This window comes from Lactuca saligna, chromosome 1, assembly GCF_052625555.1.
Source record: "Lactuca saligna cultivar CGN05327 chromosome 1, ASM5262555v1, whole genome shotgun sequence".
Classification (NCBI taxonomy): domain Eukaryota; kingdom Viridiplantae; phylum Streptophyta; class Magnoliopsida; order Asterales; family Asteraceae; genus Lactuca; species Lactuca saligna.
The window spans coordinates 65403916-65421380 of record NC_136417.1 but is presented as its reverse complement, the minus strand read 5'-3'; the positions used below and the strand labels follow the sequence as shown (position 1 = coordinate 65421380).

The 17465-nt window shown below is 36.5% G+C and overlaps 1 protein-coding gene across 1 annotated transcript; it reads left to right on the top strand.

Moving 5' to 3' along the window:
• The first annotated feature begins 7491 nt into the window (after positions 1 to 7491).
• Positions 7492 to 8539, top strand: LOC144998831 (non-specific lipid transfer protein GPI-anchored 26-like). The gene is made up of 2 exons (XM_078958569.1): positions 7492 to 7908; positions 8159 to 8539. The coding sequence occupies exons 1-2, from the start codon at positions 7569 to 7571 to the stop codon at positions 8356 to 8358; spliced, it is 540 nt and encodes a 179-aa protein (XP_078814695.1). The 5' UTR covers positions 7492 to 7568; the 3' UTR covers positions 8359 to 8539.
• Positions 8540 to 17465: the final 8926 nt, after the last annotated feature.

The following is a 17465-nucleotide window of genomic DNA, read 5'->3' as shown; positions in this document are numbered from 1 at the left end:
GGCAAGAAGCCCAAGGTTTGAGATCATTGGTCCAGAGGTCAGCAGAGCCACAGTCAGTGTGGTAAATGTGGGAGATTGCATGATGGGGCGTGCAAGGAAGGGAGTTCCGGCTGCTACAAGTGCGGTTGGACTGGGCATATGAGCAGAGATTGTACAGCTTCTACCACCGCTACTGCAGCATCAGATCTAATTTGCTTCCATTGCAATCAAAGGGGACATAAAAAGTCCCAGTGCCCGAGCTTAGCAGCAGCAGGGAAGGTGTCAGCACCTGCCCCTGCTACGTTGAGGATTACGGACGGTCGTCATGGCTGGGCCGAGGCGCCAGTGGCAAAGAGTAGAGCTTTTCAAATGACAGCAGAGGAGGCACGAGCGACTCCTAACATGGTGATGGGTACGTATTTTCCTTTTTATCTTTGCATTTATTATTAATTCTTTCTAAGGTTATATGTTTGCATATTGGGTCGTTCTTAGTGAGAGACATTTCAGCTACAGTGTTGCTTGATTTGGGGGCTACCCGATCGTTTGTCTCCCTTGTGCTTAGCAAGAGGTTTAGCAGAGATCCTGGGGAGCTGGATTATCCAGTCGAGGTGGAAATATTTGATGATAGGATTGTCAGGGTCGTGAGGGTGCATAAGGCATGCTCGCTACAGTTGTTCATTGAGCAGCTTTTGTAGGACCTGGTCCGTATTCCTTTGCGAGGGAACAAGGTCATAATAGGCATGGATTGGCTGAGCTCCAATGGGGTGGTGATTGATTACGAGTTGCAATTAGTGAGGGTTTGCACTCCTAATGGGGGAGAGTTAGTTATTCAGGGCGAGTGGCCACAACGCAGACTGATTCTTTGTTCAGCAGCAAGAGCGAGTCGCTACTTCCAGCAGGGTTGCCAAGGTTATGTCGCATATGTGATGGATACCCGGGATAAGGGTACGTTGACAGTAGCTGATGTAGCAGTGGTGCGAGAGTACCCGAATTTGTTCCCAGAGGAATTGCCTAGGATACCTCCAGAGAGACAGGTTGAGTTTAGGATTGACCTGGTTCCTGGTGTGGCTCCGATAGCCAAGGCACCGTATCGGTTGGCTCAGCTACAGGAGCTGCTAGACAAGGGATTCATCAGAACGAGTAGTTCGACATGGGGAGCCCTGATCTTGTTTGTGAAGAAGACGGATGGGTCGCACCGTGTGTGCATAGAATACCGGGAGTTGAACAAGGTAACGGTGAAGAACCATTATCCACTCTCGAGGATAGATGACTTGTTCGATCAGCTTTAGGGAGCATCTTGTTTTTCCAGGATTGATCTGCACTCCGGTTATCATCAGATGCAAATCAGAGGTGAAGATGTTCAGAAAACAGCTTTTAGAACCCGTTATGGTCATTATGAGTTTGTGGTGATGTCATTTGGGCTCACAAACGCTCCAACCGCGTTCATGGACCTCATGAACCGCATGTGGAGGCCGATGTTGGATCGGTCTGTGATTGTATTGATCGATGACATATTGGTTTATTCCAAGTCCTAGGAGCAGCATGAGGAGTATCTGAGGGAGGTTCTAGAGGTTTGAGGAGGGAGAAACTTTCTGCGAAGTTCTCCAAGTGTGAGTTCTAGTTACGCAAGGTGTAGTTCCTTGGGCACCTCATCATCTAGAAGGTTATACTGGTAGATCCGGCCAAGATAGAGGCTGTGATGCAGTGGGAGGTACCGAAGTCTCCATCAGAGATTTGGAGCTTCCTAGGTTTGATAGGGTACTACAGGAGATTCATTCTGGATTTCTCCAAGATAGAAGTTCCATTTACCCGAATAACCAAGAAGTCAGTGGTGTTTCGTTGGGGGCCTTAGCAGCAGGCATCATTTGAGACTCTTAGGCAGCGATTGTACGAGACACTGATTCTTACCCTTCCAGAGGGAGTGGATGATTTTGTAGTCTACTGTGTTGCCTCGATCGCATGTTTGGGAGCAGTGTTGATGTAGCGGGGGCATGTGATAGCTTATGCCTCCAAACAGTTGAATCCTGTTGAGGCTAACTATCTGACGAATGATTTGGAGTTGGTGGCAGTGGTGTTCGCCCTCAAGATTTGGAAACACTACCTCTATGGGGTCCGTTGTACCATTTACATGGATCACAAGAGGCTGTGATACCTAATGGACCAGCCGAATCTTAACATGAGGCAGCATCGGTGATTACATATGGTGAAGGATTACAATTGTGAAATCCTTTATCACCCGAGGAAGGCGAACGTAGTGGCTGGCGCCTTGAGCCGAAAAACGGCAGTGCCCCCAATCAGGGATATATGCTTCAGGAAGATAGTGATTACTCCACTGTTGGAGCGGATCAGGAAGGCACAGGTTGAAGGCGTCAAGGAGAAGAGGCAGAAGTGTGAAAGGATCATGGGTCGAGTAGCTTCTTTTGATTACGACAGTCGGGGATTATTGACGCTTCTTGGGAGAGTTTGGGTACCATACTGGGGCGGAGTATGGTAGGTGTTGATGGATGAGGCCCATAAGTCTTGATTTTCCATCCACCCAGGGGCGACGAAGATGTATAGAGATCTTTGACCCGATTATTGGTGGCCCTACATGAAGCGGGATGTCGCCTGCTACGTAGAGAGATGTCTGACCTGCAGGAAGGTCAAAGCAGAGCACCAGAGGCCCCACGACAAGATGCAGCCGTTAGATATTCCAGTGTGGAAATGGGAGGATATCACCATGGATTTTATCACTAAGCTTCCCAGGACCACACATGGAGTGGATTCGATTTGGGTTATTGTGGATCGGTTGACAAAGAGTGCTCATTTTATACCGATCCAGGAGAGGATATCGGCTGATAGGCTAGCCGATATTTATGTGCGAGACGTGGTGACATGACATGGAGTGCCTGTATCGGTAGTATCAGACCGAGATGTCTGTTTTACTTCCAGATTTTGGAAGTGGTTTCATGACGAGATGGGGACTCATCTTCATTTTAGCACCGCTTTCCACCCTGAGACGGATGGGCAGAGCGAGAGGACGATTCAGACTCTCGAGGACATGCTCCGGGAATGTGTTCTAGTCTTTGGGGGTAGTTGGGATACATATCTTCCACTAGAGGAATTTTCGTATAACAACAGTTACCATGCTAGCATTGACTGTCCTCCTTTCGAGATGCTATACGAAAGGAAGTGCAGGACCCCAATCTGTTGGGGCAAGGTTGGTCAGCGAGTCACTAGGAGCGTTGAAGTGGTGCTAGAGATCACATAGTTGATCCAGCAGATTCGTAGCAGACTGCAGACTGCGCAGAGTAGGCATAAGAGTTACGCCGACAGGAGGCATTTGGACTTAGAGTTTTAGGTGGGCAATATGTTCCTCCTGAAGGTATCACCCTGGAAGGATGTTATCAGGTTTTGGAAGAGGGGCAAGTTGGGCCCCAGGTTCATTGGCCCTTTTAGGGTTTTGGTCGAGGTGGGTCGACTTGCTTATCAGTTGGATCTTCCGACAGAGCTTAGCCAGATCCACAACACTTTCCATGTTTCTGAGTTGCGAAAGTGTTTGGTGGACAAGTCAGCAGTTGTAACCTTGGAGGATATTCAGGTTGATAGCAACCTGAATTATATCGAGAGACCAGTTGTGATCTTAGATCGGAAGACGAAGACCTTGAGGAACAAGGTGGTTTAGCTAGTGAAGGTGCAGTGGCAGCACCGAAAGGGTTCATAGTGGATGTGGGAGTCCGAGGGGGAGGTGAGGGAGCATTACCCAGAGTTATTTTCAGCAGCAGACTTCGAGGACGAATTCTAACATAAATGTAGGAGAGTTGTAACGCCCCATTTCTAGTATGTAATTCAAATAAAGTATTTTCTTCTCAGAAGGGGTACTCGACGAGTCTGTAGCCCGACTCGTCGAGTAGAGACGGGACAATCACGCGTTTTGAGCTGGCTACTTGACAAGTCCATACGCTGGACTCAGCGAGTCCGCCTGGCTGGATGGAGCCCTAATTTTAAGGGTTTGCACCCTATTTAAACACACTTATGTTCCCCTAACCTCGCCTCTATCACTCTCAGAACATTTCCCCTGTAAAACTTATCCCCATTGTTGAGCTTGAGTGTGTTTGTGATAGCTTGGAAGCTTTGGAAAGGAAAGAAGGTCCATTGAAGGGAAGGAAGATCCAGGAGTTAGCTTACATCTATACTTCATTCAGGTAATGAAGTTATAACCTTGTGCATTCCTCAATTATAACTTCCTTTATGCTTGCTATGCCATCTTTGGAGCCTTTTATGATTCAAAACTTGAGATATGGACTCCCCTTGGATGAAAACTTCAGATCTGGACTCTTATTGCATTCTAGAAGTGTAAAGTTTCAGTTAAGGTCGTGATTCAAGTCCCTCTTGAGCTTGGAACTCCATTAAGAACTTAGGGATGGCATTTGAAGCCTTTAAAGCCATGCATGCACGTAAATTTTGCAACTTTACGTGATAAGCATGCCCTAGAAGCATGGATCTGTGACTTAGAGTCAATGTATGGCTCAAATCAGGCTTGTATGCATAAAGGACTGAATGGACTCAGCAAGTCGCAAGCTTGACTCGACGAGTCATATGAAGATAGCATTAGACTCGACGAGTTGGATGAGCAACTCGGCGAGTCCGATGAAGATTGCCTTAGACTTGATGGGTTGTTCTACAACTCGGCGAGTCGGATGAGTTTTCCCGAGAAAAGTAGTGTTCAGTGAAATGGATTCATTCCTTCGTAGTTACACATAAAGTCAGCAACTTTACATGTTCAGATGGTCCCAAGGGCTCAGATCTACGAGTTAGAGGCCCTGGAATGGATTAAAATTCGATTGCATGGGATCTACATTTGGACTCGGCGAGTTGTTCTTCAGACCCGACGAGTCAAGTCGTGAGTCCCCGTTTTCCCTTCGAGTTGTGAGTTCAAAGTGAATCAGTGAGTGGGAAAGGGGCTCGGTGAGTTAAAGTCAGAATTAGCAAGGGAGGGACTCAGCGAGTCTGCACCCTGACTTGGCAAGTACCGGTCAACTGGAAGTTGATTTTGACTAGGGGTAAAATAGTCATTTTACCCTCCGTATAGTTATCAGTAGTTGATTGAGTGTGTTTATGGGAATTGTAGCCGGGAGAGATCGGAGCAGCAGAAGATAGTTCCCAGGTAGAGTTTCAGCAGCCATCTTTCGAGGTGAGTCTTCCTTTTAGTAGGAATGGGTCTACGGCCACAATGTCGGCCCATCTAGTTAGCAGTCAGTTCTGGACTTTCGTCCGATGCAGTAGTTCAGTGTGCTTGATGTCTTTGTGATTCAAGCATGTCTTTGTGTTATGTGTTCCGAACTTCTGTCCGATGCAGTGTGCAGTATATGTATTTATGCTAGTTGATATGTTTATGCTATGCTATGTTATGCTCAGTTAGTTTTCGGACTTCGGTCCGATGTAGGGGACAAGATCCCAATCAGTTCCGGATTTCGATCCGATGTAGTTAGTTCCGGACTTCGATCCGATGTAGGGGACATGGTCCCAGTCAGTTCCTGACTTCGGTCCGATGCAGTTTTCGGACTTCGATCCGATGCAGAGGGCAAGACCTTGGTTAGTTCCAGACTTCGATCCGATGGAGTGGGCAAGGCCCAATATATGTTTATATGATTGTATGGTAATTGGTAGTCTTGGGGAGCTCACTAAGCTGTGTGCTTACAGTTTTAGTTTTGGTTTCAGGTACTTCCGCAAGCAAAGGGAAGGGCTCAGGATGATGGCATCGTACACACCACAACTTCAGTTTTATCCTGGGAGTTGGTTTAGTTTTTCCTAGATATGACTTGACACAGTTTGATACAGTTTTTATCACGACACTTTATTATGGTTTTGAGATATTGACATACTATTTTATGGTATTCGATGTTATGGTTTTAGTATTATTTAAACAAAAAATTTTGGGTCATATTTTGGGTTGTTTCAATGTATCTTTGCTTTTCTTTGTTTTTTTTAACTTAGATTTATGTCCAAACTGGAAACCATGATGAAATTAATTACATTGGGTGAAAACCCATTTATGAGGGTTATTTATGTTTTAAACCCTTACTCTTTTAACTTATGTTCATTTATAACACTCTAATTTAGCTTAAGTTTCAATCCATACTTTTTTGTTAGTTTTATTCACAGGCCCTTAGGTATAGATGATACAATGCAACAAGGATTGAAATGTAGTATCACTTGTGTTTTGGTTAGGGTTTAGGCTTTACTGGGTCTGAAATTTCGAGTTGTGACAAGCAACGACAACTATGGAGGAAACTTATGTTGCGTCTTTTTTTCGACCTTTAGCAATGACTTTCTTTCGTCGTTATTGCATTTGTACGAAAAGGAGGCCACATCCATTGGATTAGATACTCGAAAGGGTTCATGCGGATTCGGTCCCCAAAACATTACCACCATAAAGACTTTTTACGGCGACTCAAACTTGAGTCACCGCTAAATGTCTTTGTTACCGCTAAAGGTGTCATCGGCAATGACATGATTTCTTGTAGAGTTTGTTTTGATTAGTGGACTAATTATGGTTGTTTATATACAATTTAAGGTTGATAGATACTAAATGAAGATGTAATTATAACGGCTTTATTTTTAATAATACGTAGATATTAAAAACTAACAGTTTATTGATCCCAAAACTTAACCTTTTAAAAAAAACAAACACTTAAATATTGATGCCGCTGTATAGTCCATTTTTTAAAAAAGTGTGGTTTGCGGATTCCAACTACACCATTAAGAGGATGGGTAGACCTTTTACTTGCAATCCACTTTTAAAAAAGTTTTAGTTACGCATACATTGGTATGTTACGTGCAAATGCCGATGTGAGTCATTTCACTTCTTTGAATGGTCTAGACAAAACCCATAGCCTTCTTTGTCATCATGCTCTTCCGCTGGTTGACATTAACAATCCTCTTAATGCTTTTTATCTTTACAGTTAAAGTTTATATTTTATGTTTTAATTATAAAATAAGTATAATTAAAGAGACTGATGTTATTTTTGTTTGATTTTCATTTAACAACTTCTTAATTTAATAACATATTTAAAAGTTAGAAAAAATCTTTCTTAGAATATTAGCTTCTTTTTTCCTCAATTGCGTGTGTATCTAAGCAATAAAGAAATCAAGAAATGCTATTTGTTTATATAGTTAGGTTGTTATTTACCAAACACCAATCGGATTCTTTGAGCACCTCACCTTGAAAACTAATCAAAACTCTTTTCGTCCTACCTTATAATAATAATAATAAAACCATTTCTTTTTCGTATCATTATTAATAATCTATAGTAAATTACAAATATAATTCTTTATATTTGGTCTCTATCTCTCAGTCTTCAAAATCCCCTTTACTTTGAATATTAACATTACATATCTAGGTGGTTAATGTTATAAAGTAGGAAAAGTAGGTCACCTATGCACAACACCTGCCATGAGTAGACTCGAACCATACCAATTTCCCCTATATATTGATTCATAAGATCTCCAAACTCCCAACAACAACTTCAAGCGCCTATCTTTTATTCCACATCCAAATCCCATTCCAATTTAAAACTACACATAAATCCCAGAAAATTAAACCCAAAATGGCACAATATCAAAGTACCAAAACAATTGCATCGACAACAATGATCCTAGTGATCACAGTGGCCACCCTCTACGGAGGTGCAACAGCACAATCATCAGGGTGCACAAGTGTGCTAATTAGCTTGTCCCCATGCCTCAACTACATTTCTGGCAACACATCAACACCATCATCAGGATGTTGCAGCCAACTCGCGAGTGTAGTCCAGTCACAGCCAGAGTGCTTGTGTCAAGTCCTTAATGGTGGTGGCTCATCTTTGGGTCTTAGCATCAACCAAACTCAGGCTCTTGCGTTGCCAAGTGCATGCAATGTCCAGACACCACCAACCAGTCGATGCAATGGTAAGGAACTGAATTTTTACTTAGAAAGCTTAGTATTCATGTCACAAATAAAACCTAAAGTTTCGGTAATACGCGCTTTACTCTGATACAAATGCTTTATCTAATGACCGATACATCATATCATTGATACAATTCAATGGGAGATGATGCAAAAAGAATCTATAATCCACTATGATTTATAACTTTTTCATATATAAGTTCACAAATTAGAAATGTCAAATTTATCTACTTGTCATTGTTCACTGGACAGCTGCATCTCCAAGCAACTCCCCTTCAGAAACCACACCTTCTTCAGAAACGACACCTTCAGGAAACCCTTCGGGTAAAGGCAGTGAAACAAACACTGTGCCATCAACAGATAATGGTTCATCAGATGCATCTTCAACTAAATTCGCAACCATTCCTATTGTATTTACAGTACTTGTTGCCGCATATGCTATGGTGTTCTAAGTTATTAACTACCATATCCAGAAAGTATATGTTTTGATTTACGATTTTGCTTATTTTCCTGTGATTCTTATGTGTAAAATTTGGCATGTGATGTGAGCTTATCGAGTGACATGCTATGTACGTATTATTTTTTGGTCGGTTTTGTATTGTTTCCGATAAATATGATTTTTCTGATTCTCAACAGTATCCTTGAGGTTTAACTACTTGATGGTACACTCATTTCTGAACAGTCTCCATATACTTCTACGGACCTAGAATCTTGACTTAACGTGGAACGTGAAAAACCGCTAACATTTCTTGTAGTGTTGGCCCTTTGGTATGTAACACAATTAAGTCTGGGAAATTAGGTTTGAGTTGGTTAAATTAAGGAACATTAGATGTAATACTTCTTGTACTCATTTAACCTATTTGGAACCAAAAGTTCAATGGTCTAGCAGTATGGAGTGACCATCTAATATGAGAGGTCACGGGTTCAAATCTCGGTGGAGATATTGGTGGTTATTAAGGATTAGATTAGTTAGTTTGCTGTTAAAAAAAAATAATAAAAAAATAAATAAATAACCTATTTGGAGGTTGACTTTGCTAAAAAATTAGTTGACTAAGGTATATATTATAAATACGAACGACTAGTAATTAGTTGATTCCATTTTATGGTGAAAAAGGAAAACAAGAAATAGAGAGACTAAATCTTTCTAGTGCCATATATAAGAACATAAGCACCTAACTCTTTCTCGTTATTTTTATAAAAAGGATCTTGAATTGAGAAAGGGATGGGAAATGTGCAAGAAACTAACAAAAATTCTTGTATGAAGGAAGAAACAAAACAGTGAACATAAATATAAGGATAGAAAATTACATGCTTTCAAAGCTAAAACAAAAGAAGAATTGTATTAAAAGAAAACGTCACATACTCCTACTTATATACTAAAGAAATAGAAACTTACTCAAACAATAAAACAAAAGACTTTGACTCCTACTATAAAACTTGGAAACACAAATTAATAAAAGGAGACACTTGAATTTTGCCCTTCGTCCAACCGATTAACCAAATAATCACCCCCTTAATCGGATTGGTCATACCAATCGTTCAAACACTGTTTGAACAATTGGTATGACCAATCCCACACTTGCTTTGGATTGGTGTAACTCGTTATTTGCAACATCATGTCTTTGGGTATCACTTAAAACAAAAAAGCAAGAGATTGTTTTGACTTCTTTTGATCTGATGCTTCACCTAACACCTTTGGTTCAACCATCTTCCATATGTCGTATGCATCCATAATCGACTTGACTTTGACAGCCCAAACCGGATAATTTGTTGGATTCAAAACCGAAACTTGATACGCCATCAAACCTCCTTCTTTAACCAACGTCATCTTATTACTTTTGACAACCCTGACTTCTTTAATCAAGCTTATTTTGAGAGAACTTTTCCATCGAACAACAAGACAAGGTCACAACCACCTTTACCATCTTTCGTCACCCGCAAAAACAAACCGAATCAAAGCCACCTGCTTTGACGTCTTCCCGTCTGTTTATTTCGCGACTCTGGTTAGTCTCCCATAAGCCTAATTAAGAAAAACCGGGATTGCTTGTAATCAACCTCGAATCACACCCCTTCAACGAAACCGCTCTGATACCAAGTGTAAGAAACTAAAATAAACAATTTCTTATATGAAGGAAGAAACGAAACAGTGAACAGAGTATGAGAAGAGAAGATTACTTGCTCTCAAAGTTAAAACAAAGATGAACTGGAAATTGCATTAAAAGAAAATGTCAGATGCTCGTACTTATATACTAAAGAAATAGAAACCTACTCAAACTTTACAATAAAACAAAAGACTTTGACTCATAATATAAAACTGAAAAACACAAATTAATAAAAGGAAACAATCCAATTTTGCCCTTCACCCAACCGATTAACCAAATATGAGGTTGGAAGCTTGAAGAGAGTTAACTAGATGCGTACTTAAAGTCAAGTTAAAAATTATAAAATTGTTTCTCAATGAAGCTTGGAATTTGGTAGTTTTTTCACACCCATCTTCTACGTTTATCTTATAAGTTTTAAAAACTCCATGAATATAAAAATTATGTATTATTTATGCTTAAAATGAATTATTTAAGTTACCACAAGGTCCATTCTTGTAATTTTATCATCTTGTATTAATGCATGTGTGTTAATGTTTGTGAATGTATGAAGTGAATGATCCCAAACAAACCAGTGTTGTCTGTTTATAAAACGTTGTGATCTCAACACCCTAAGGCTGAGTACTAGTACGTGTATATTACCGTGTTATCGACAAATGTTGTATTCTGTAAATTTCATAATGGAGTTAATTCATCTATGTGAGTCGTTATAACCATACTTAATAATGACTAATCCGCCTGTCGTGACGTCTTTCGGACGCCGACGTGTTTAAGGTAAGGTTTGTCACCCTAGACTAGCCTAGTCTAACTGTAGCGAACAACTCAGGTGTGGGGTGTCACTACCGCATAGATCGATACACAAACTTCTGCTCTCCCTCCAGGAGACTTTGGTTATAACTAAATGCTACGATTATACACTCGATAGGCGCCAAACGAAATGTCTGACAATATCCTTAACTAAATTTACGCGAATATGAAATTGCACAGTGTATATTGTTTCCAGGTATGTACTCAAAGTCCAACGAGTATGTATGCGAATGTGTGAAGTCAACAAGCATGTAGATGGATCGTGAAGGCCCAATAAATATGTAAGATATATTCCAGGCCCAATAAACATGTAAAAGGACAACTAAAGCCCACTAAATATGTAAATTATACTTCAGGCCCAATAAGCATGTAAATGGACAACTAAGGCCCAATAAACATGTAAGCTATAATCCAAACCTAATAAACATGTAAGGGGACAACTAAGGCCCGCTAAACATATAAATTATATTCCAAGCCCAATAAGAAGTGTAAATACCGAAAAATAACAATTTAGGCACATTTTTAGTAAAAAAGACACTTTAGGTCCTTTAAAACCAAAAATTTACATTTAGGGGCTTGATGCGAGTGAAATAACATTTTTAACCCTACTTTTGTCAAAAAAAAAAATCAGTTTCGGCCCAAAAGCGTGGAAATTATTCCTTTTGGCCCAAGTTTGGTAAAACTATCATTTTCAGCCCTTGTAACCGAAAATTTTCATTTTTGGCTCAACTTTGTTTAAATTGACACTTAAGCCCACAAAAGCCCAAAATTTTAAGATTTTAACCCAAAAGCCGTGATAGCCCAAAATGAGGCCCATTTGCAAAAGTTTACCCTTTTCAGCCCTTATAAAATCATAAATACTATAAGGATACATATTTATTCAAATAAATCCTTTCTAACCCTGAGTTATGCATAATAACATCACTTTTTGATTATTTTGTCATTTTTGGCCCTCTTATGTAATTTTTCTTAGTTTTAAACATCCTTGTAATGTGTTAAACCTTTTCTTTGCATAATATGTTGCATCAAGTGTTATGCCCACAAATATCTTCATATTATAGTATATTTTCGAGTTCATGATGTTTATAACATATAATCACACTTATCTCATGAAAAACACACAGAATCATGCATATACAGATAGATCTACACAAAAAACTTGTATTCTCCCCCAAAACATAGTAAAAACCGAAAATAAAGAGTACGAACTCACATTGGTTTGATGATTTCGGTTTTTGATGAAGAATGGGAGAGATCTAGGCCCTAGTAAGCTTCTTGAGTGGAGTTTTTGAACCTAAGATGGATCTAAGAGCATGGACCGTGAAATGAGGTGTTAATGAATGAAGAATTTGTCATATGATGAAGTTAAACACTAGAATATAAGGTATCTTACCAAAATGATGAACCTTGATGAGGTATTCTTGAGAACACACACAAGTACACACGAAATTTTGAAGGAAGAAAGGAAGGATTTTTTTTTTGAAATTTCTTAGAGAGTTAAGAGAGGAATGTGTTTCAAGTTGAGGTGAGGGTGGTGGTGGGTTTGCTCCAAGGCCGAGGATAATAAAGGGAAGGGAGAGAGAGTGATATGACTTTCCTAGATGTATGGGACTTCATTGTATACTCTTTGTTTTTACATAAATCGAGAATGGGGTGAGAAGAGGGAATAAGAGATATGTTGGGCTACAATTTGAATACTCTTGAAATTACAAGGCCCAATTATGGAAATTTTCGGCCCACTGGGCCTATATAAGGGTTTACGGCCCAAAATTGATAAAGAAAGGGGTTTACGGCCCAAATAATGCTTAAGAGAGTAGTTCACGGCCCATAAAGGCCCGTGAGAATGAAGTGGGTCATTTGAGGTCCAATAAGGCCCATAAAAGTGAAATGAGATATTTTAGGCCCAACATGGCCCAAAAGGTTATAGTTTTCATGAAAGTGGGTCCAATTAGAGCCCAAATAACCAATTGGCCCATTAGGCCCAATAAATGATTTCTAGTCTAGTAGGGTTTGAACTGGGAAATTAGGGTTTCAAACCCACAGTTGAGTATATGAGATGTATTGAATTAGGTTTTCGACTTCACGAGTGAGTTCTGATTCAACTAGTTGTTTTTGGAATGATCATTTGCACAAAGCATCAACTTAGGTTACAAGTTTCACTGGAGTTGATTACATGAATACAGAATTTCCTAGCCAAAAATGCTAGTTGTGATAGAGGAGAATGGGCTACTTGGTCACCAAGCAAAGAGATTAGGGGCTCATGTTTAAACCCTAGCTTAGGCACCAACTTACCTTAGCTATAAAAAGACCCTTAGGCTTAGCATTTCGACAATGACATTCCTTTAGAGGCTTAGGGCCGAAATTCTCACCCCCTCTCTCCCTTTCTCTCTCTCTCTTTCCTCTCTCTCTCTCTCTCTCTCTCTTTCTCTCTCTTCAAGCTCCTTGATCGCTAGGGTTTGTGTGTGAAACATTAGAGGCGCGAAACTTGGGGCGCTTGCTTCCAAGAGTCTTTCAATGAGGAATTCAAGATTATTTGCAATAACAATCTTAAAGGTTAGTTTTCTTATCTTATGAATTAGTATGTTCAATAAAAAATTTGTAGATTAGTTATTCATAGTGTGTTGCTATATATGAAAGATATAGATCTAATTAGGTTGCATGTGCCCTAATCAATTGAATTGTTTAATTGTTTTCCACTTAAGGCATTGTAGTTGTAACCCTAATAACCCATGAACTTTAGTACATCAAGTTCAACAATGAAACCGGTAAAGTGGGGAAAAAACATTAAATCATCATTTTTACCGGTAATTCATGTTTTTTCATAAATAAATTTTAGTTTGGGACTTATTTGTAAATTATGATAAAATAATAGGACTTTAATAGAGATTTTCTTATAAAGAAATTATAAGAATAAGTAAACATAAAATTACAAGATCAACTAAACTTGAAATTACAAGATCAATAACAAAATACATTGTTTACATGACATTAAACATTTAAAACTAGGTTGTTCATACATATTTTTTTTTGAATTATGATCAGATTGATGGCATAGTCCATATCTATAGATATAAAAAAATATATGTGTAAATATTGTGACCAAATTGGTGATAATTTTTTCGATTATGAAAACTTTTTCTATTCTGGAAAAATAAAAGCATGGTATAAAATATAAAATCGATTATGAAAAATGTTAAAAGAGTATATGTATTCTATTTAAATTAAAGGGCTATAAATGAAATATATTCTTATATAACATATATGTATCATAAAGTTGATTTCGTAAATATTTTGGACGTATAATTATGTAATGTATAAATGAAATTTGTAAGTTATTTAACGATTGGTAAATAAATAAATTATATATTAAAGATAATAACAATTAAAAAAAAATAAATTTAAAATTAATATAACATAAATATGACATCTTATAAAACTTAAATGGTCAAAAACAGAATATAAAAGGTTAATTTATAGTTTTTAAGACTTAAGGGACAAAAAATAAAATATTAGATGGTTGATATGTAAGTTGTTATGAATGGATGGTGGAATGGTGGGGCCACCACTCTATTTTTACGAAACATTTTGGAACATCAACATTTTTTAGAAGTACTTTTGAAAACAACATTATATATCTAAAAAAACTCCATTGATGTAGGATGGATTTAAACTGTGTGATTTGATATAAGTACTTAATTTTTCTTTAAGGATATTTCTATTCATGGGTTTAAATATCCCACATCTATGGGTTTTCACAGCGGACTTGCAAACATTTATTTGGTGGCCTTAAAGGTAGTTGTGGGTGTGCGGCCTGTAATTGTAAGAGATTTTCGATTGAGATTTTTTTAATAATATATTCCTAAAAAATAAAAGAAAATAATAATAATATGTTTATTAGAATATAATTGCATGTTACAAATCTCATTGGTATTATCTGTAATTGTAAGGAGCTTTCGATTGAGATTTTTTTAATAATATATTGCTAAAAAATAAAATAAAATAATAATAATATGTTTATTAGAATATAATTGCATGTTACAAATCTCATTGGTATTATTAAAAATAAAAATTACGTTTGTTAAATAAGTTATCAATATCAATTAGAATATGACACCAATATATAAATATTTACACTATAAAACCAAAAAATTTTGAAAATATTTTGTCACAAGGTCAAATTAAGTATATGACACGTGACACAAATTTAATTTTAAGGGAACAACAAGAATGCAATTATTAGTTTAATTGGATATATAAATAATATTTTAGAAAAAAAAAACATTAGGCCTTAATTTAATTTTTGAACAAGGCCTTCATAGTGAGATCAAACCTAAGTTCTATGATCATGGCTCTCAGAACCTATCTGGATAAAAGTAGTTTGACATTATCATGGATCCATAGGGTATACGGTGTAACGGGTGTCTCTCTCTCTCTCTATATATATATATATATATATATATATATATATATATATATATATATATATATATATATATATATATATATATATATATATATATATATATATGTATATATATATATATGTATATATATATATATATATATATATATATATATATATATATATATATATAGGGTTAGGTTCATTTGAGACCACCTATATTTTGTGAGACCGTGAGACGCATTTTTTGATTTTTTTTTTTTTGATTTTTTTTTTTTTTTAGTTAATTCATGTTCCGAAAATAATATTTAAAAAAAGAATTTTTTGATTTTTCCATTTATTTTGCATTTTAAAATTATTTTTAGAATATATACAGTGTAATATTCTATTTAGAATATTTCACGTATTTTTCAAAAAAAATAGAATTTTTTTTATTTTTTTTTATTTTTTTTTAATTTTTTTTAGTTAACTCAAGTTCCGAAAATAATATTTAAAAAAAGAATTTTTAGATTTTTCCATTTATTTTGCATTTTAAAATTATTTTTTAGAATATGTCAGTGTAATATTCTATTTAGAATATTTCACGTATTTTTTCAAAAAAAAAAAACGGAATTTTTTTTATTTTTTTTTAATTTTTTTTATATTTTTTTTACTTAATTCAAGTTCCGAAAATAATATTTAAAAAAAGAATTTTTGGATTTTTCCATTTATTTTGCATTTTAAAATTATTTTTATATTTGGTCTCACGGTCTCACAAAATTAGAATGGTCTCAAATGAACTTACACCTATATATATATATATATATATATATATATATATATATATATATATATATATATATATATATATATATATATATATATATATAGAGAGAGAGAGAGAGAGAGAGAGAGAGAAAAAGTTACGTTCAAATGTTTCCAATAAGTATAGTGTGCATGGATGTACCAATCACAATTTAACAAATTATTAATTAATTTATTAAATATGTAAGGGGAGTTATGTAATCTTTGATTTTTATCCTTATTTTTAATTTGTTTATTCTGATTGTTATCCCTTTATATTAGGTAATGATTTATGACAAAATTACTTATCATCAATTTAATTTTCTTTATATATCCGATTGAAACATCCCCCACACACATATCACAAATATCGATTCCTTTATCTGCTCATTACTTTGTTTTACACAATCTATGGATGTTCATACTGGAAATTGTAATCAGGTATTCATTTTTGTTCTTTGATGTTTATACGTTTTTACTGTTTTTACATATATATATATATATATATATATATATATATATATATATATATATATATATATATATATATCCAATTTGTTAATCTTGCAGGATAATGAAGATCAGAATCCTGCAAAGGATCTGGGTAATGTCAATGATCCCAAGGATGTGGTGAATGAAGTTGTCACACCCCAAAACCAAGAATGACGGAAACGTTCTGGGGCGGACGACGTCATCTAAAGTATCACAACATAGTAAATGTAAATAAGCAAACAACATCATCCATTGCATTAAATATATAATTTTAATACAAGCGTGTTCTGTACAGTTTTAGACACCAAAAATATAATGTGAATCAAAATAATATGATGAGTCTTGAATGCGCTCCATCTTCTCAAAAGCTGTCATCGGTACCTGTCTACTAATGACCTGAGAATACAAGTTATTTTGAAAGAGTTTATCAGCATTAAGCTGGTGAGTTCATAAGTGTTTTAGTGTCGGTGTTTGTTATTAAAAACGTTTGAACCTGTCGCAAGTATAAGTTGTAAAATGTATGTAAGTGCTTGTAAAAGTTTGAATCTTTCAGAAAAACCTATATTTTCTATTAAAGTAGCCTTCTACCAAGGCTTAACTGTTTTGTATGCTCATTTGATGTAAAAGTGTGTAATTTCCCAAGTGTAACTATCTTTTAACAAAATATAGTTTGTACATTAAAGTTTAAGTGAGGTTATCACTAAAAATGTAATGGGTAATCATTGTAGTACTGTAGTTTTGTATTATAGGAACTACTGCTGTACTAACTACCTTAAACCGGATTTATATTAAGGTATAATGTGATAATTGCACCATACTATCGACTGATAACAACGACATAATGAACGGTCGTAATAACGGAATGACGTTTGGCACCCGCAGACCTGCAGGTCCGGTTATAGCTAGCAGCAAGGTGCAGGATAGTCAATCCAGTATAGATCTATACGCAAACTCACGCTCTCCCTCCAAGAGAATT

What these genes read in the sequence shown, in the direction of transcription:
- LOC144998831 (XM_078958569.1), top strand. Translation starts at nt 7,569, where the DNA reads ATGGCACAATATCAAAGTACCAAAACAATTGCATCGACAACAATGATC. An exon ending in ACCAACCAGTCGATGCAATG is followed by an intron (nt 7,909 to 8,158) that starts GTAAGGAACTGA and finishes TTCACTGGACAG; the next exon opens with CTGCATCTCCAAGCAACTCC.